Here is a 19973-nt window from a genome sequence, read left to right on the forward strand (position 1 = left end):
ATATTGGTGGTGTCCTTACAAGTTCATGTGCACCTCGACTATTCCACCGGGTGCCTGCCACGATACACCAGTACAGGTACCGGGCAATCCACCAAGGTTTAGGCAGATGAAAAGAAATAACCTAATGTTCTCTATCTCCACTCGAATTTGAACCTCCCCGTCTAATACATAATTCTCAAACTTATTCAAGAAAGATTAACAATCATCCCCAAATTAATGTGATCACAAATTCGAAATGACTAACATTTTTTTTTAGGCAAGACATAAGAGAATTTAGCTGACCTGCTTTTCATCAAAACTTACTTACATATTCGTGTTACAGAATCTTAACTCACATACTGAAGCTTTACAGTTGGTAAATATGTGGTCACAAACAACGAAATGCCTACCAATGCACTCACAGTAAGAGTGGCCATATTACTAAAACAAGATAACAGTAAATCTATGTTTTAACAGCACGATGACCAAAAACAGGATAGTAAGTATCCAGCTCAAGTAGTTCTAAAATCTCTTGGGTAGCCCATAGATACGTCGAATGGCCCTCGATGAATTCAGTCACATCAACCTGTAAATGGAGCAAAGATATTAAACTTCAACTAAATGGAGACAACTACACTAATATAAAACAAAAAATGGGAACATAGAACTTACATTCTCAACACCAGGAATCTCAACAGGTTGAATTCCAGCTAATCCTTGAGTAAGGAGACTGTTCAGAAGAAATTACAGAAGTCACAAGAAAGGGAAGCAGAAATCGGCAAATCAAACGTGAGGGGAATCCTTGAAACCGTCAAATATATTGCAGCAGCAGTAATTAACATTTTCAACATCAGTACTATGCTTGCGGATAATGCATACCTAGCACGAAAGGCAACTCCAAGCATCCAATCATTTGTAGAATAGGCATTCACAAATCTACCAGCTACCATCTGCAAAGCAAGAACAGAGAGCTTCAAAAAGTAACAAGGTTGAAGCCCTATACTAATAAAACAAAATTATGAAGAAAAAAGGGAGGGGAATGGATGTAGACCAAAAGATGTATTATTTAAAAGTAGTTAAAATTAAGAAAAGCAGGACACTGAAAACCTTTCTAGCTGCTTCCCAGTTCATATCTTTAATTGCAATGGGTGCCCCAAGAAGAACAACCCTTTCCACAAGTCCAGCTGCCAAAAATTTAGGTACTTTAGGATCTTGGGAAGCAAATCAATCAGTCAATCAATCAACTACGCCTCAAAACAACTTAGTTGTGGTGCACATGAAACAAATGATCAATCTAAAAAGTAAAACAAATTAAAAAGAACGCTTACAATTTTCACTCTCAGCCAGAACCTGTAAACATTTAAAAATAACTCTTGCCCCGAGTGAGAACCCTACAAGTGTCACAGGCCTGAAACATTCATGGACACATGTGAGCCCAGACTTTCAGGAAAATCAAATGGCAGTTTCTCCAAATACATTTAGCTTGTATACCTGTGTCCTTGTAATCCTTTTTTCAACACTTCTGCCAGGAGTATTCCTGCTTTATCAGATCTGAAAATACACATCAACAACCATCATCAGAGTTTGTTTTTCCAAGCAAAGAAATATGATGCTCTGCTTCGACACAAAATGGTACAGTAAAAATGCACAATGATTCAAGCAATAGGAGGCTGGAGCATAATCAGCACCATTGGAAAAGGGAAAGGCAGGAACAATCAGAGACTAGAGATGCTAGGGATACAAAACTTAAAATGCCAATACGGGTAAACAATATGGGTTCTTCCTTTTGATTTTCCCATCCTCATAATTAATTAAAGGGAAAGGAAAATATCTCCACCACCTCTTCCTCCCTGATCCACATCCCACACCAGAAAAGAACGGATAAAAGAAAAGATAAGCAGACAAACAAAAACCTGTCCAGAGCAATTGACCATGTGCTGTCAATAAAATCAGTAATAGTAAGTAAAGCTGCCGGCCAAGCCAATGCTGTTAAAAGACCGTGTAGTACAGTCATCATAGCACCTTGTTTCATCAACTCCATTGCAATTCCTGGAATTTAGGAAATCATGTTGTCAACATCATACACATATAGTAGCTGGTCAATGTGTTACATCAGCTGAAAGCAAAGTACAAAATTATTTACTTGAAGTCAACCAATCCTGAATTGCAGTGCTTACAGCAATAATATGCTTAGATTCCCACTGCAATATATACCTGAGAAGATTGTGAAATGTAAGGATTAGTTTATTCTTTTCGCATTTTAATCCTTGTACTAAAGATAGGGGAACGTGTTGGGTTTTTCTTGTAGAGACAAGTAGGAAATGCTAAATAAAGCTCATTGCTAGCTTGGTAGTATCTCACCGAAACGAAAATAAACTGAGAAAAAGAAGGATGATGTTTTACCTTTCAGAATTATCATGTTGTCCTTCCCAAGGTCTTATGAAGTCTTCCTCCTCAAAAACAAGTCCCGAGATCAAGATCTGAACTGCTAGCCGCTGAGATGATATGCAAAGTGAGAACAAATACCAAGGGGAACTAATGGTCCACATGTAGAACTATAACTCATGGAAACTATGAGAATAAAGAAGAAGGAATAGAAACAAGCAGGCAGACTGCAAGCTTATACATGCTAAGAAGACAATATCAAGTATAAAAAAGGGAGAGCTAATGATTTACCCCCTGGTTGTGGTTTTCTCCTATAGCCTTGAACTCAAATTCATCAACATCTCCAGTTCTCCTGGCCATTTTAGTTCCTGTAAGTCCAGCTCCAGCAGCTGGGTAACCAAAAGTATCAGTAACAACATCAAATAGCCGAAGAATCACTTAAAGATGTTCACAGTCCAAACCCAATGTTAACTTTATGAGTTGCCTCGCATTATCTGTCTCCATTATCAGGCCATAAAAAGGATTCGACCAAAGAATTTTAAAACATTACACACGCACCCAATCCTATAAAACATGTGTTTACCTCCAAATGATGCCGCAACTGCAACAGATCCTGCCACACTTCCTGCAGCAGTAGCAACAGCAGCGAATCCACTTGCTCCAATAACAGGAATAAGAGTACCCAAGGTAGGCGCTAAAGCACCAAAGCCTGCAGCTATTGCTGGAGCAGCCAAACCTGATTGATAATAAAACAAAGTTAGAAAGTCATATGATGTTGTTTGCTAATATGGTGTTCATTGAACATAGTAAAAGCTCTTTAAGAATAAAATAAAAATGGAATGGTCAGAGAAATCTGTTCCCTTGGAGGCTTGTTAGGTTATATCAGCCCTGCTAAAAGTTAAGAAAAACTGACATGTCGTACCGCCAGTAATTGCCATTAAAGTTCCACCAGTCAATGCAGCTGCACCTATAATACCTCCTCGTTTCCACTTAGCCCATGAACTATCAGGGGATTGGTTTTCCTCCTTCGATTCTTCCTCTTTCAGAATAGCCATCGCTGAACAAGCAACCATGGTCTCAATGGCTTCCTGCAGCACATAAATTCTTTCAAAATCTGTTAGATTTATGGAAGTTCATGTCTCAAGTAAATAGCAATTTGGGAAGACATAAATTCTGCACCATTTCAACATGTTCTCTCCATATGAAATAGATGTTATTATCCTAATTATAATGAATAAGAACTGCTTGTCAAAATCTGAATAAGTATGTTTACACTTATGCGTCTATATTCTCTTCAAGTGAATTGTTGACATCAATATACAGAACCAAAAGAATAAAAGAGATCCAGATTATCTTCCTAATATGAAAGGAAAGCAAAAACAAATAACCAGCCATGCACATATTTCCTCTATAGAATTATAGCGGGGTTAACTTACAAATGTGGGATATACAAATGTTTATTTAAATTAACTTGTACTTTAAGAATTTCAAAAACGCACTTCATAAAAAATTGCCTTCATAAAGAATTCTATGATCGTAGCCTGCTAAAAGCGTGTCAACTCCCTAATATGAAGATTGCTCTTGTGCCATGGCGAGAGATGGACTCTCATCGCTTACATAAAAAGGTTATGTCTGTAGTAGCCAGCTACAATGACCCCATCACCATTTTGGAATAATTGTTATAGCCATATCAGGGTATTTAAAGATCTTCAAGAATTCTATGGCATAATGAAATAACATGCAAATTATCAAAAGTATTATTCCAGACCAAATGAAAAATGTAGGTGTCGCTCAATTACCTGCAGTATTGATAATAGTTCTGGTAAACAAATTCCATATTAATAGTCAAGTGTCAGTTAACATATCTGAATTCCGGATTAATATATACACTTTAGTTATGTGGTAATAATTGTATAGTTTTACCGACTTAAACATCATTGCTAATACATGTATTAGAGCACACAAAAGTACAAAAACGCACTCTGAATCATGATAACTTGTTCTGTTATCCATCTCTCACTTGTTTATCTCTTATAATATTGATTTTAATAGTATAAGAAAGTGAGTAAAATAATTTTTTTGTTTAGAAAAGGAATGCAAGATTTATTCATTCCCTTATCTCATAATGTAGCATCACATTTTAACCTTCCTCTCAAAACTGTTCTTTATTATAAATAAAATATTAACGAGTACAATTGCATGATGATTTTCAATTTATAGTACACTAATTATTTTAAATCAAATATGATAACAAACAAGACGCTAAATAGGAAAGTAATGTAATATGGGTCAACGCTATTATTGGACAAAAATCTTTATCCAATTACCATGTATCTAGAATTTAATATGATGAAAGAAACATTCAATAACATATTCAAATGTTTCCATGATTATTATACACGCATTACAATTCTTGTATCATTATCCAATTATAATTTGCGTACTAACCAAACGACTACATAATGATATGTCAATTAGAGCTTAGACTTATGATTAGCCATTTTCAAGGTACATCTACTCATTCTAAGATTTTTCTTGCACCTAGCTGATAAAATGCTGGCAGAAAATCTTGGATCAAATCCTCAAATCAGTCTTTTTGAGCGGGAAATGAGTAGAATAAAATCTTATCCATTCACAACACCAAACAATCTAAAAGCAAGATATATCTCTCAAGCTTATATTACAGCTTAGACATCTCCACTTTTGGGAAGCTAGTGGAATGCTCTCTGACACTGGTTTTTTGTTGTTGTTGTTGTTGTTGTAGTGGAATGCTCTCTGCACTTTTTCCTACGGAGAGCGGGCATTCAAACAACTTATGAGTGCAGACTGATATACAAAAGGTATATAAGGATTCTTTCTACTATAAATCTTATATGTTCATAAATCCTAGTAGGATAAGTCACTTTAAAAGAGATAGCAGAGAAAGCAACCAAGCACATAATGAAAATTTATGCATCATTTAAATGACCATACCACTTTAATCCATCTAACATTAAGCCATGTCGCTAGCAAACGTAAAGCCACACGATGTCGAGCATCATAACCCTTCCTTCTTCGAGTAGATTTCTTACCGTCTTCAGGTGTTTGTGCGAGACAAGCTGAAAGGAGCTCATAGAGAATGGTTACCTTCCTAGTGTACTCAAGCATTGATACCTCTTCCACAGGTTTTTCATCAGATCCACTAACAGACTTCAAATGAGCCCCCGCAATGCTAGACGATTTCTGGCTTTTCTCTTGGGAACTTTCAATATTTGTATTTTCTGTATCGGACTTGGACTTCACATCAGCAATCGATAGCTTCTCCTGACATTCTTGCTTATATTCACGCCTCTTCTCGTCCTTAGACTCATTTTCAGAAGTTTTCTCCATGCTTGATGCCATAGCATCCACGCCATTTGCCAAAGCAAGTTCCATTTCTGGTGCTTCTGAAGAATCGCCATCACTTTCTTCAGAAAGTAACCTTAGAAACTGATGTAATATCAGTAACCATGCCGTCAGGCAAGTAATGACAAAGATAATTACACATACTGCCTAAGCTATTGACTGATGATATTAACCAGCAAATGGGAACCTTTTCCATTTCAATAAAAGCATTTAGCAGCAGTGGCAACAGATTACTCTTTCCAAAGTACAGTAGACCTTAATTTAATGCCATTTTCTAATAAATTCAGGAACTAGTCATGGACAAAGATATAACCACTGTACTATTCTACAGCTTTAAGAGACAAGAACTAACCGCTCCAACATGATGCTTTGGTGGTGTAGAGGCAGCAGTTTCCTCTAGTCCAGACCACGCCTTTTCATCAATCTCTAGAAATCTATTCACAACAAATTCAATTTGAGACCCAAATTAATAATCTACAAATAGGATATTACGACATCACGCACTAGCATTAGCAATTGCGTCATGTTCAAAGTGTGGTAAGTCATTAACCTTTTGCTTTCCTTTGGTTAGTCAGTAGTAAATACTCCTTCCACCACGAATTATATAATGTTTTTGCCATTTCAAAACGTCCCAAAAAGTTTGGCACCATTCAGCAAATAAATGTCATTATGCTATTCAAGTTTTAAACTTTGAATGTGATATCTTCTCTATCAATCTAACCTTTCAACATTTCTTCCACTAGCAACATAAATGCATAAGTCAAATAAACTTCAACTCTCGCGCAGTAAAAAACCATCACATTATATCGAAAACGCGTAACAGCAAAAATAGACAGACATCGTGGAACTAAGAATGAAAAAATATAAGGGAATGCCACATTTTCATATTGTGTTGTCCGGTAAATAAAACATTGAAAATATCGAAACCTCTGAAGTAACAGCTGAAAGAGACAGAACTCCGCGGAATTAGGAACAAACAAAGAAAACGGAGTGCCAAAATTTTCATATCGTATTGTCCGGTGAATAATCACTGAAATCAAATGAGGGGAAAAAACGTAAATAGAAGGAATTACTTTTTCAGTTTTTCAAGTTGATGTTTCAACATTTTGTTTTTCTTATATCTTAACTCTCGTTCGTACTTTTAAGCCGTCGAATTGTACAATAAATATAATTATGCTATTCAAATTCTAAACTTTGATGTGATATCTTCTCTACCAATCTAACTTTTCAACATTTCTTCCAGTGCTAACACAATACATAAGTCAAATTAACTGTCATATAATATCAAAACCTTCTGCAGTAACAGTAAAGAAAACACAACGGGTCATTCGCACAAATGTCCCTATTTCAGGATGGTCTTTAATGTTTGCCCCTCAAATTTATGGTCTTTAATTATTGGCGCAGCGTAATTTACATTTTGCTCGACATATTTTACGTTTAACTTCGGCATATGTATCACAAGTACAACATCCACACAAAACAATGCCGCATAAGGAAAAACTTTCATCACTCTACATAATCTGAAAAATAATACTCCCTCCGTCCCAAAAAGATTATCTTAGTTTGACTTGACATGTAGTTTAAGAAGTAAAGAAAGACTATTGAAATGTGTGATCCAAAACAAGTCCTAGATATTTGTGTAGCTATAAATCATCTCATAAAGTTAAATTATTTCTAAATATATAAATGTGCCAATCTTTTTGGAACAAACTAATAAAGACATGTAATTTAAGAAGTAAGAAAGACTATTGAAATGTGTGGTCCACAACAAGTCTTAGATATTTGTGTGGCTATAAATCATCTCATAAACTTAAATTATTTCTAAATATATAAATGTGCCAATCTTTTTGGAACAAACTAATAAAGAAAATAAGACGATCTTTTTGGAACGGAGGGAGTACAAAACTAATGTCGCATAACTTAATTCCTACAGAACTTATGCCGAGCGAGGCAAAAGTTCAGATATTCTCATTGAATAAATAACAGGGCCAAAAATTAAAAGACAAGTGAGTTTGAAGGACAATCGGTGCAAAAAACTTGAAACGGAATGCCAAAATTTTCATCAAACAAAATGGCGAAATGAAAAAAATAAGCAGGTAGAAGGAATTAACTTGAAAATGGGCCTTAGAAGGTTAGATGATTCATTAACCCAAAGTTGCGGGTCATCAGAAACGGAATCGGTACTGCTACAACTGCTACTACGTTCCTCAGTCGGGTCACCCGGAAAGCCCAATGGACATGTCTGGTGGATCTGGGCCTGATGTAGTGCCAGCCCAAATAATGCTCCGGTTGCATATTTGTGTGTTGGCGTCAACATCGAAGAAGACATAATTGTGAACAAAATTTGAGAGTGATTTATGTGAATGGTGGAGGCTTTTTTTTTTTTTTTTTTTAATGAATTTGATAGGATTATTGATTTGATTAATTGTTTAGTTTTTTGAGTTTCACCATTTTGTTTGAGTTGTTTCTTAGTTCTTCGTTCATTTTTAAGCGGTCGAATTGTATATTTGTTGAATTTTCGATTAACCGACCGAGTCTTAATGGCAATGACGTACGTTAATGACTATAGTATTTGACAGGTTTAAAATATTGTCTTTTAACTATTGCTTTTGTCTCATTTTATGTGACACTTTTCATTTTTCGAGATTCAAACTGTATGAATTTTGATTAATATTTTAAGGTCTATATGAGAAAAATTGTAAATTATAGTACTTTTCATGTAATTTTCAAATATATAAATTTTAATCTTAAAATATTAAGTTAATCTAATCCAATTTAACTTTAAAGTTTAGTCAAATTAACTCTCGAAAAGTAAAAAGTGCCACATAAATTGGGACGGAGGAAGTATTATTTGAGCAGTTTCGATCCTTTTAACTTTTTCGCCAAAATTGAGCATTTTAGGTTTCCATCAAATATTTATCATATTGTAATTGTTGAATTTAATTGGAATTGTAAAAAATATGTAACGGGAATTCACATTTGAGAGTACAAATTTTATAGTTCATGTTAATTTTGGTGTATTTCAAGAGTCTTGTGCAACAATTTTAGGTGTAATTTTGTTGTTTTCTGTGCCTGTAACTTTTATGTTGCGGTTTTTGAAATTTTGAGAGAAATTTCTGCCTAAATATTTCTTATCACAATTTCGTTAAATTTAAAAACCAGAATTTGGTAATACCAAGAATCTGATTAACTTTTCAGCTTTTTGAGTTTCACCATTTTGTTTGTTTTATATCTTGCTTCTTGTTCATACTTTTAAGCGGTGGAATTGTATATTTGTTGAAATTTAGATGAACCGACGAAGTGGTAAACGACGAACGTTAATGACTATATTTTAGCATAATAATATTTTAACTAGAGAAAATGATAAAGTTGGTCCCTTATTTTTCAAAGTATGTTTAAAATGGTCTTTTTAAGTATCATTTGAGCAGTTTTTGTCCTTTAAGTTTGTTACAAGTGAGCTATTTTGGTCTCAGTCAAATATTTACCAAACTCTTATTGTTAAATTTAACTGGGACGGTGAGGAAAAAATTAACCATAAACACACAGAAATTAATGTCAGAATTCCGTAAAGTTCAACATAGAATACTACGCCAGACAAATGAAATAGACCAAAATATAACAAAAATTGCACCTCAAAAAGTTATATTAGACTCTTGGATTTGACCAAAAACAACATAAACTATGAAATATGTACTTCCAAATGTGAGTTCCCATTAAATATTTGTTTCGCATTTCCAATTAAATTTAACAATCGAAATTTGATAAATATTGAAAATCAAAAGTGCTCACTTTTGATAAATTTAAAGGACTAAAACTACTCAAGTGATACTTAACGGACTATTTGAACCTACTACATGAAATTAGTGCGTTTGTTCATGCACACCTAAACTATCTTGTATAATTTGATAGTTGGATAGGTCAGACTTTTCTAGACGTTGACGTTATAGCCATGCATAGTGATTTTCAATTGTATTTGTCCTCCTTACGTTTGAATAAGGCCAAATCCATCGATAAATACATGCTAATTGTCCATTTCTTTCACTTTGCTAAAGTAGCCCTTTGCTCCATTTAAATTTCGGGTGGTAATTCTTATTCCACTTAGACACTTTTTGCGCAGTTATCGAGCAAAAGAACACCGATCGTCTCTACATGGATTAAGTGGCCAATTAAATTGTGTCACTCATTTAAATTGTGTCAACTCAATTAAATTGTGCCAACTCATTTTAATTGTAAATTCACTAATTTGTAAATTCGTGGAGTTTTGGCCATTAAAAATCGCTTTTTGGGCAAGGTCGTTGGATGTGCAATGAGGTGGCGCCCTTTTGGTGTTGGTTTTGCTCTGATAAGGGTGCAAAAAGTGTCTAAATGGAATAGGAATGACTCACCTGAAGTGTCTAGATGGAACAAGGATGACCACAAGTGTATGTAGATGAGTTTGGCCTTGAATAAATGACCAGGTATTTTATTCACATTATATAGACATGAAATGGCTTGCACAAGCAATGACTTGTTCCAAATTAATTCAATTTGGTTGACTTACAATAATGCTTCTCTTTTTCCCCCCTAAATTCAACTACCTTTTTATGCCATGTGAAAGAAAATAAGTCAAGGTCTCCATTAAAGCTTTGGCTGGCAAAACACAAGAGCTAGCTAGACTCCTTGGCTAGTATACAAAGTGGCTACATTTCAAAATGGCTACAAAATTGAGGGTTTGCTCATTCAAACTCTAGGTAGCTCAAATCAAAACTCAATGTCAACTCATCATTAAACAGCAAATCCTCCTTATATAACATGTACATATAAATACATGAGTCCAAATTCCGTGTAGCAATGGGCGATTCGCAGAATGCCCTTATTTTGGGGTGGTCTTTAATTGTTGTCCCTCAAATTGGTGGTCTTTAACCTTTATCCTTCGCCTAATACCATGAGGTTTGGGTTTCGAATCCCGGCTCAGTCACAAAAACAAAAATGCAAGCCTGAGTTTTATAGCAAAATTAGGCCTATTCGGGCCAAAGATAGGCCTGCAGGCAGAATTTTGCATGCACCAGGTAAAATGTTGCCTTATTCAATTCCGCAATCACTCAGCTAACCAAGAGATGCTAACAATGAGATGATGCATTATCATTTAGTTGCATGAATGTTCGTATCTGTAGCTTCATGACGAGATATCAAGCACTGCATCTTATGAATTTCAGAGGAACTCATACCTCAAAGTCACAACTGGCCACATAAATAGGAACACAGGGCGGGACATTGTTAGTCCAATCGCGAGGTAGAATTTTACCTTCAGGCAAAATTTTACCTTCGGGCAAAATTCTACCTTGAGGCAGAGTTTTGAACGCAAAATTCTACCTTACGAATCCAAATCTCTGCCTTGCGAATTTTTTTTTTTTTTTTTTTTTTTTCTTTTTTTTTTTTTTTTTTTTTGGTTCGAACCGAACGGGGTATTAGGCGAAGGGCAAAAATTAAAGACCACCCCAAAAGACGGGTAATCCACGCAAAAAAAATGAATAGCAGTTTGCACATATAATAGATAGTCTTCTGGGCAGAATTAACCTGTTGTAATGCATACCAAAGTTTATGCACTTAATTGCTACATAAGTTGACATAACAATTTTACGTGCACGAGTACAATTCACAACTGCAATTTGCAATGTAAAGATTCTTTGGGTCACAATTACCTTGTTGCGATGTATACTATTTTTTCTGCACCTAATTTCTACAAAGTTCACACAGAGATTCTGAGGGAGGAAATTTAGTGTTCTTCCATTTGCAAACTGAAAAATTCAGTTATACGTAATTCAGCTACAGCTCAGTCATCTGTTTAATTGTACAACAGAGAAGGATTACACCAAATTTTCCGTAATTGACACGTTTTAGCGGTGTAGATAGTCAAACGACGCCCTGTTCTTGCAAACTAGAACTCATAAAATTTACGAACTCATTGTCCTCAGGAAGGAGGCTGAGTATCGTCCGGGACCACTCAGGACCTACCCTTACAAAACCCCGGGTCCCCTCCTTGAAGAGCCCAGTCTTGCCCCAACCAAAACTCTCCCCCATGAACCTCCTCCAGTCTATCCCACACTTAAAGCCCAGATAAGGCCATATTCGTTTATAAATTTCTCCATGCAGTAGTTCCCCAACCAACATATGAAAATCCTGAATTGATCAGCCCAAAATCGCGCGTCTCTGAGCTGTCCCATGGCCAGTGCTCATAGCTTCCTATTTAGTACTACTCCTACTAACTGCTGAGAAATTCAGTGTTTTGACTCATACAAGATGCAGCAATATTGAAACCAGGTTCCTCTCAGGCAAAGGAAACATCAGCTGACTTGGTTTCTTCCCCAGTCCTTGCTGGAGAATTCGAATCAGACCTTTTTAAAGGGTCAAAAGCATCCACTTGAGATGCCTCAACTAGCTCGTAGATTAGCCTACTTAGTTTCTCCTTCGTTGTTCATTAGATGAATTTCCATCAGACCTTTTTAAAGGGTCAAATGCATCAGCTTGAGATGGTCCAACTAGCTCATCTGCCACAGGTGATTGACAAGGCAGCTTTATATCTCCATTTGAGCTCAAACCATCACTTTTTGCAGGATCATGCGTAGGACTCAAGTCCTCAAACAGAGCTAAAATAAAGTTTTTGTAACCTGGTATCATCTGCTCACTAAACCTCATTGCTGAAGTAGGTGAACCCATACCACTTTGAGTTTGAGATTCCATTGCATCAACTTCTGCCAATAGATCTGACACCGACTCTTCAGCCAAAGTGCTGAACTCAATAGGCTCGTTAACAGTTGCCTGCCAGGTTGATAAGTTTGGCATCTGGAGAGATGTAGAAGTATGATCAAGCTGATCTGCAATCGGAGTGGCCGTGGGTGTGGCAACATGATCACTCACTGCTTCAGCTGGCTTCAACGAAGAAATGGAGACAAGACTTGAATCCCATTCTTCAGCAGATGGCTCGGCAGTAGTTGGTGAATTTCCATCCTGTTCATCAGCTACACTAGAACCACTACTCCAGCTACGGCCTGAATCCTGCACAGAAAGCTTAGGAGCAGATTCTTTGTTTCCGGCTGGCTCCTGTCCAACTTTAGCTTCACCATAGGACTTTGGATTAGAACTAGCCCAATCTTGGATATCTGAAGCACGAAGAGGAACACCTGAACTCAAAGAAAGCAGCTTTTCAGCAGCCTGAGCTTCAATATCGTCATAGCTTGTTTTTTTGGCAGGACTTGGCCGATCTGGAAGATTCATGTTACCTTTCTGCTCAAATGAATCTTTTGAATTGGTACCTGAAGGAAGACCATTGTCCAAGTTAATCGAAATTCTGCTACAGATTGAGGACCCCCAATTCTGTCCAGAAGACTGTCCTACATAACTCTGGTTGTGAGGTTGGTTATTACGACTGCTACTATCACTATTCTGGGATTTTACTTGACCTGTGGCAATGCAAAGCTCCACATTTTCATGACCTCTTTCCTTACTTGGAAGAGCTACATGTACCTCCCCATGATGGGACGAAGGTTGGAGTTTGTCTGAATAAGAATTACTTCCATTCATCAAGTCCAAAAATTTTGGCAAAGGAGCAGACAGCCCATCCATCCTTACATTCTTAGCATTTCCATTTGAATCTTTACTTGCACAGTGGTGGCAAGGTACCTCCATTTCTCTGCATTCTCTTCCTGTTGCAGTAGAACTTCCACACCCAGCACCATTTCTGTCATCAGAGGCAGGTCGAGGCTCCTGAGACTGGCTTCTTGTCTTTCCATGAACTGGAGGGGCTTTACGGAACAGCCCATTTAGTGCATCATTTAAAAGTACTGCGTCATGATACTCATCATTTGTCCATATCCTCATATCAAGTGGGAAAAGCCCCAATTTACTCCATTTCCTCAATTGTGTCATTGAAAATGATCCTTGCGTTTTACCATTAGGGTCACGGTAATGCCACACTTCATCTGTTTCACTGATATTAGTGGATGCTGAGTTCGCTGTTGAGAGACTTGCAATTGAAGTTTCAGATCCAGACCCATCCACAGCCTGGTCAACAATAGCTCGATTTCCTAGCTTCTCCAAGACATTAGTTCCATGAGCCGCTGTTTTCTCATTCATTTTGCACTGAGCCATGATAGATACATCTCCTTTAGCTGGATAAGCACAACAAAGTTTCTAATTAGGTCATAGTGAGTTAACTTTCAAAAAGTTACCGGTAAAATTAACAACTTACCATTTGCAACATAATGACCATATGTCAGTTCCTGTATCCTATCTGATTCTTTCTCGGGATTTTTAGCTTGAATGAGTTCACTTACTGTTAGTGATAGCTTGTCTCTCAAGTATACCCAATACAACTTGAAAAGATACTCCCAGCTGCCTTTGTCATCAAAATCTACTTGAACCTGAACAGGTTTTTGGTACATACAGAAATTTAAATCACAAGAAATCCTCAAAACCAATCCTAACATTATTTATTTATTTGCAGAAATAAGGAAAATTGAAACTAGATAGTTATCAGATTTTTTTGAGAATGAACACTAGATAGTTACCATATTCTGCGTAAAGAATCAGATTAAGTGATTTCTTACTCTATGGAAAGACTTATTAGTAATTATCTAAATTGCACGGACTCTTCGTCTTTTATGGCGCACCCGTCTCGACACGGGACGGGTGCGGGTGCGGGTGCAGGTCCGGGATACGTCTCGCATACGGTCAACCAACTTCGGATTCTTTGACCGGAGTCCATGGACAAATTTGGGGGGAAAATTGAGATTTTTGATATCTCAAAATGAAAGATAAAGCATATTTAAGACATGGGAAATAGCATATCTTCAATATTATAGTCCTTTTGTCTCATATTCGTCGCTTCATGTTTCAGGCCAAACACAAAGAAACCAAAAATTCAAGGGGTCGTGTTCTTTATAGCTCTATTTTTATAATTTTGAATTTTCTTCGCCGAATCCCCATACCCGTATCCATACCAGGATCCACATCCCCGAATCTTAAAATTTAGATTTTGCCAAATCCAACAATCGGACCCGTACCCGTATCAAATACCCGCACCCGAGTCCGAGCAACTTAGGTAAATATTGCAAGACGGGACAAAAATGGTACTCCCTCCATTCAATTTGTTTGACTGGGCATGGAGTTTAAGAAAGTAAAAAAGGCTTTTGAATCTTGTGGTCTTAAACTAAAGATATGTATAATGTACCAAAATGTCCTTTAATCTTGTGGTTTTAAACGTGCCATGTGGGATGTTGAAATTAGAGTTGCCAAATTAGGAAAGAGGCATTCTTTTATAAACAGACTGAACAAGAAAGTAAGACAAGCAAATTCAAACAAAGGCAGTAACGAAGAGAGCCAAAATTAGTAATTTAGAACTGATAACCAGATCCAGTTCCTGAAGACTACAACTGTTCCTTTTCATAAGAGGACACACCAATCATACTTTGGAAGTAACTTACTCAAAAATATATGGAATTGCAATGAAATTATTACAAGGAAAACTAGAAAACTATCAATATCATGGTGCATATGTATACCTTTTCGTTGTTCCCCTGATCTTTATTCTCAATCAGCATGATAGTTCTCATGCACATTGAGCAAAAGCCTTTTTTTCCTCGAACACGGAAGTAATCAGCATTTTTTGTACATCCCTTGCACAGTGAGTATGTACAAGTATAGCACATATAGTGGGAAGCCTTCTGACACACACTACAAATATGCCAACCTGAAAACAGAAACAATTTCGCAATGGTAACTTCACGCAACTACAAGAATCTTCAAGATTTACAGCTCATGAATCTTTTTTTTTTTTTTTTAAATGAAAAAACTTAAGAGTCCATGATTCTCGTTAGACAATGTTGGAAAGGAACAAAGAATTGATCTCATGCACCATATCGAAAAAAGAATAATCTTTTGAAGTTTAAACTAACAGATATTTGTGCACACAAATCAAACGGAGGCACCAGGTAATGAATTGGGTTGCACAAATCAAACGGAGGCACCAGTCCCAACAGACTTGTTGCTTACAACAAAACATGTCCAAAAACGGTAATTTTTTTTATTCTCGCTTAAACATCTCCATCCATTAATGTTTCTTTTATGGTCAAGAATCAATTAACGAATTTAAAGTTAAGTTGTAGAATATTCTTCGATTCAAGTTTAACTTCTGTTGGTAATAAATACTTAAAATTGGACTTCATATTCTCTCTCTACTCGGCAATGTTATTAAATATGATTAAAAAAGTATTTTGGGTAAAATATCATTTTAAAAATTAATCTAGTAATAATAACTTGCAATTTTTATAACTGAGAAATCTACGGAATCATCAACGCATTGTCCGAAATTCAATGCATAAGGACTTACACATTCTTTTGATATAGAGTATGTATTTTATAACCTTATTATGTTCAACATGATATTGAGTGGAATTGGAACCTTTTCTGCTTTATATTTGTTTAAGTTTGACCTTTTCGTATGGACTATGGTACCTTCCTTTTTCTCCGTTTTATCCTACGAATGACAAAATACTTGTAAATGAATCTCAATTTTGAGGAACCCATTCATCGATTTTTATTATTTGCTTCTTTAAAGTTTGAACACCCTAAGCGAAACTTCTGGCTACACCACTGGCAGCAGCTGCCTATCAATCCTAACCTAGTTGAAGTCAACTGTATGAAGTCTGCAAGTCTATTCTGCTCTATTGACGGGGAAATCCCACAACAAGAACTACACTTCAATCCCAAACTAGTCGGGCCAGCTATACGAATTCTCTGTACTCATTCAGCTCTAGTAACAAAAACTCCCGTGAATAAACTAAAACTATAAAAATGGGAAAAAAGCTAATAACCAGCAATATAAAGTAAATAGGTTCTTTTGAGTTCGTGAGAAAGGGGGAACATACCACAGAACCATTTAGCATTGTTGCTGAAAAATTCCTCGTCCCGCTTAATACAAGATGGATGGTATGCCTTCGGACAACCCCTAACCATTCAGAATACAATTTGGAACAGATTAGGAAATCTATAAGTATTACTTACCAACCTTTAGCTGAAATAGTAAACTAGCATCCAGAACAAATGAAAAGCTACAAATAGGAAAATAAATCAACTGAGCCTAAATCCCAAACTAATAGTGATCTGCCACACAAATCCTTCACATCAATTTTACTCAATTTAAAGTCTTAAAAGTGGAAACGAAGGCACAATTAGAAACTAATTTGTGTGGAAAAGGACAAAACACACGATTAACTCACATGTAGCCATTCAGAATACAATTTGGAACAAATTAGGAAACCTATACTACTACTCCCTCCGGATCAAAAAAAGAGTCCACTTAGCCATTTGCACACCCCTTAAGAAAATACTAAATCCTAGACAAAAATAGGTAATTTGACTAAACTACCCCTAATTAAATAGGCATTGGGATTTGATCATACAACGCTTAATAGGGGCAAATATGGAAAAACAAGGTCAATTCTTTCTTGATTTGCTAAGTGGACTCTTTTTTTGATCCAAGAAAAAAAGGCTGAGTGGACTCTTTTTTTTTATCCGGAGGGAGTACTACTTATCAACCTTTACCAGAAAGTATAGTAAACTAGCATCCAAAAACAAATTAAAGAGCTACAAATAGGAAAATCAATCAACTGCACCTCAATCCGAACTAATTGTGAGCGGCTATACAAATCATCTATATCACTTTGCTCAATTTAAAGGCTTAAAAGTGGAAATGAAGTCAAATTAGAACTTAATTTGTGCGAAAAACGACAAAAAACACACGATTAACTCACTTGCGATTGCATAATACAAGAGAACATCCTCTACATCAAATTTGCTAAATTTAAAGCCTTAAGATGGAAATGAAATCAAAATTAGAACTTAATTTGTGCGCAAAAAGGACAAAAACACACGATTAACTCAATTTTGCTCAATTTAAAGGCTTAAAAGTAAAAAAGTGAAGGCAAAATAGTAACTATATTACTTCTCAACCTTTAGCACAGAAAGTCTAGTAAACTAGAATCCAGAAAACAAATTAAAGAGCTACAAATAGGAAAATCAATCAATTGTGCCTCAATCCAAAACTAATTGCTCAATTTTAAGTCTTAAAAGTGGAAATGAAGTTAAAATTAGAAACTTAATTCGTGTGAAAAAGGTTAAAAAAAAAAAAACACGATTTAACTCACTTGCTGTCGCATAGTGCGAGAGAAAACTATCGAAACATGGAAATGAAGTCTATATGGTACGAGAGAACCAAAACTAATCCCGATTGGCCATACAAATCCTCTATATAAATGTTGCTCAATTTAAAGGCTTAGAACTGGAAATGAAGGCAAAAAAGGAAAAAGAAAAAAAAATCACACGATTAACTCACTATACAAATCATATACATCAATTTTACTCAAATTAAAGGCTTAAAACCATAAATGAAGTCAAAATTAGATACTAATTTGCGCGAAAAAGGACAAAAACACACAATTCACTCACTATACAAAATACTCTATATCAATTTTGCTCAAAATAAGCACTTTGATGAAGATTTATAGCATCAATAAAGTAAACAAAGATTAAGATTTTACAAACACGAGCTTGTCATATAGCTACACTCACTTGCGATCGATTAACTCAATTTTACTCAATATAAAGACTTAAAAGTTAAAATGTAGACTAATTAGTGCGAAAAAACGACAAAAACACCCGATTAAAAGCTACAAATAGGAAAATCAATCAACTGAACTTCAATTAGAACTTAATTTGCTTAAAAAGGGACAAAAACAAACGATTTCACTCACTATACAAATCTTCTATATCAATTTTGCTCAATTTAAAGTCTTAAAAGTAGAAATGAATGCAAAATTAGAAATTAATTTGCTTAAAAATGGACAAAAACAACACAGGATTAACTCTTTAGCTCAATTTAAAGGCTAAAAGTGTAAATGAAGGCAAAATCAAAAAACACACGATTTAACTCACTAAAACAAATCTTCTATATCAAATTTTGCAAAATTTAAAGTCTAAAAGTAGAAATGAAGGCTAAAACAAAACTTAATTTGTGCGAAAATGGACAAGAACAACACAGGATTAACTTTTTAGCTCAATTTAAAGGCTAAAAGTGTAAACGAAGGCTAAATTGAAAAAACAAACGATTTAACTCACTATACAAATCTTCTATATCAAATTTTGCTCAATCTAAAGTCTTAAAACTAGAAATAAATGCAAAATTAGAACTTAATCTGTGCGAAAATGCACAAAAACAACAGAGGATTAATTCTTTAGCTCAATTTAAAGGCTAAAAGTGTAAATGAAGGCAAAATCAAAAAACACACAATTTAACTCACTAATACAAATCTTCTATATCAAATTTTGCAAAATTTAAAAATTAGTAATGAATGCAAGATGAGAACTTAATTTGCTTAAAAATGGACATAATAAACACAGGATTAACTCTTTAACTCAATTTAAAGGCTAAAAGTGTAAATGAAGACAAAATTAAAAAAAACAAACGATTTCACTCACTATACAAATCTTCTATATCAAATTTTGAATGCAAAATTAGAACTTAATCTGTGCGAGAATGGACAAAAACACAGGATTAACTCTTTAGCTCAATTTAATGGCTAAAAGTGCAAAAAAAAAAAAAAAAAAAAAAAAATTAACTCACTTGCGATCGCATAATACAAGCGAACCACCATCGAAACATATAAAACAAACATCTTCTTCCTCATCCTCCTCCACTACTCGCTGTACCTTAACCGCCTGTACACGTGGCGGCTTCACTGCCTGTCCACGTGGCGGCCGCCCTCTCTTCCTCTTCTCAGCGACGCCGACGATCATCGCAGAATCTCCGGCAATGATCGGCTGAGATTCATCCATATCTACTAGAAAAATTTATTTTAATTTAATTTAATTTTCAGTTTTTTTTTTTTTTTTTTTTTTTTGGGGGGAGATATTTATTGAAACCCTATTACATAGAACGTGAAGTTGTCAGAGTGGGGGGGGAGGAGCGGAGGGTTAAGCACATTATGGAGCATATTTCGTCATTATTGACTGTTTTCAATGATGTACGACTCTTTGTGAGTGTGTGTGTGTACCCACAAAAGGGTGACTTTTTACTTTAGTGCTGAACAGTTGGTAAAAAAAATTGTGAATCAAAGACCGACAAAAGCCAAAACACATGTGTTTGGTTTCAGGGGATTGAGGATACACAAATCCCCCGGTCCCCTTTTTCG

At 35.6% G+C, this 19973-nt stretch overlaps 2 protein-coding genes across 3 annotated transcripts; both read right to left on the reverse strand.

Moving 5' to 3' along the window:
- Positions 1-264: 264 nt before the first annotated feature.
- Positions 265-8210, reverse strand: LOC132038595 (uncharacterized). 2 transcript variants are annotated; one of them, XM_059429250.1, is made up of 15 exons: positions 7860-8210; positions 6101-6182; positions 5338-5832; positions 3287-3452; positions 2948-3100; positions 2656-2753; positions 2383-2474; positions 2123-2193; positions 1893-2028; positions 1471-1530; positions 1308-1387; positions 1087-1163; positions 859-929; positions 652-709; positions 265-565 (listed from the first exon to the last, which is right to left on the reverse strand). In XM_059429250.1, the coding sequence occupies exons 1-15, from the start codon at positions 8075-8077 to the stop codon at positions 443-445; spliced, it is 1980 nt and encodes a 659-aa protein (XP_059285233.1). In that variant the 5' UTR covers positions 8078-8210; the 3' UTR covers positions 265-442. The 2 variants fall into 2 exon arrangements, with proteins under 2 accessions (XP_059285233.1, XP_059285234.1); XM_059429251.1 differs by having other exon boundaries at positions 5338-5824; positions 7860-7926.
- A 3215-nt stretch (positions 8211-11425) lies between these two features.
- LOC132038594 (zinc finger CCCH domain-containing protein 44-like) lies at positions 11426-19752 on the reverse strand. Its single transcript, XM_059429249.1, has 5 exons — positions 19406-19752; positions 16653-16732; positions 15288-15475; positions 13976-14147; positions 11426-13895 (listed from the first exon to the last, which is right to left on the reverse strand). The coding sequence occupies exons 1-5, from the start codon at positions 19615-19617 to the stop codon at positions 12184-12186; spliced, it is 2364 nt and encodes a 787-aa protein (XP_059285232.1). The 5' UTR covers positions 19618-19752; the 3' UTR covers positions 11426-12183.
- Between the last annotated feature and the right edge of the window lie 221 nt (positions 19753-19973).

This window comes from Lycium ferocissimum, chromosome 11 (genome assembly GCF_029784015.1).
Source record: "Lycium ferocissimum isolate CSIRO_LF1 chromosome 11, AGI_CSIRO_Lferr_CH_V1, whole genome shotgun sequence".
NCBI classification, from domain to species: domain Eukaryota; kingdom Viridiplantae; phylum Streptophyta; class Magnoliopsida; order Solanales; family Solanaceae; genus Lycium; species Lycium ferocissimum.

Bases quoted from the DNA above. Each gene is read 5' to 3' on its own strand.
- LOC132038595 (XM_059429250.1), bottom strand. From the start codon at position 8,077: ATGTCTTCTTCGATGTTGACGCCAACACACAAATATGCAACCGGAGCA. The intron at 3,101-3,286 runs GTACGACATGTC...ATTATCAATCAG, and splicing joins TTTAATGGCAATTACTGGCG to GTTTGGCTGCTCCAGCAATA. The intron at 1,388-1,470 runs GTATACAAGCTA...TGAATGTTTCAG, and splicing joins AAAGGATTACAAGGACACAG to GCCTGTGACACTTGTAGGGT.
- LOC132038594 (XM_059429249.1), bottom strand. From the start codon at position 19,617: ATGGATGAATCTCAGCCGATCATTGCCGGAGATTCTGCGATGATCGTC. The intron at 15,476-16,652 runs GTATGTTCCCCC...TTCTGTTTTCAG, and splicing joins CAATGCTAAATGGTTCTGTG to GTTGGCATATTTGTAGTGTG. The intron at 14,148-15,287 runs GTATACATATGC...AAACCTGTTCAG, and splicing joins ATCAGGGGAACAACGAAAAG to GTTCAAGTAGATTTTGATGA.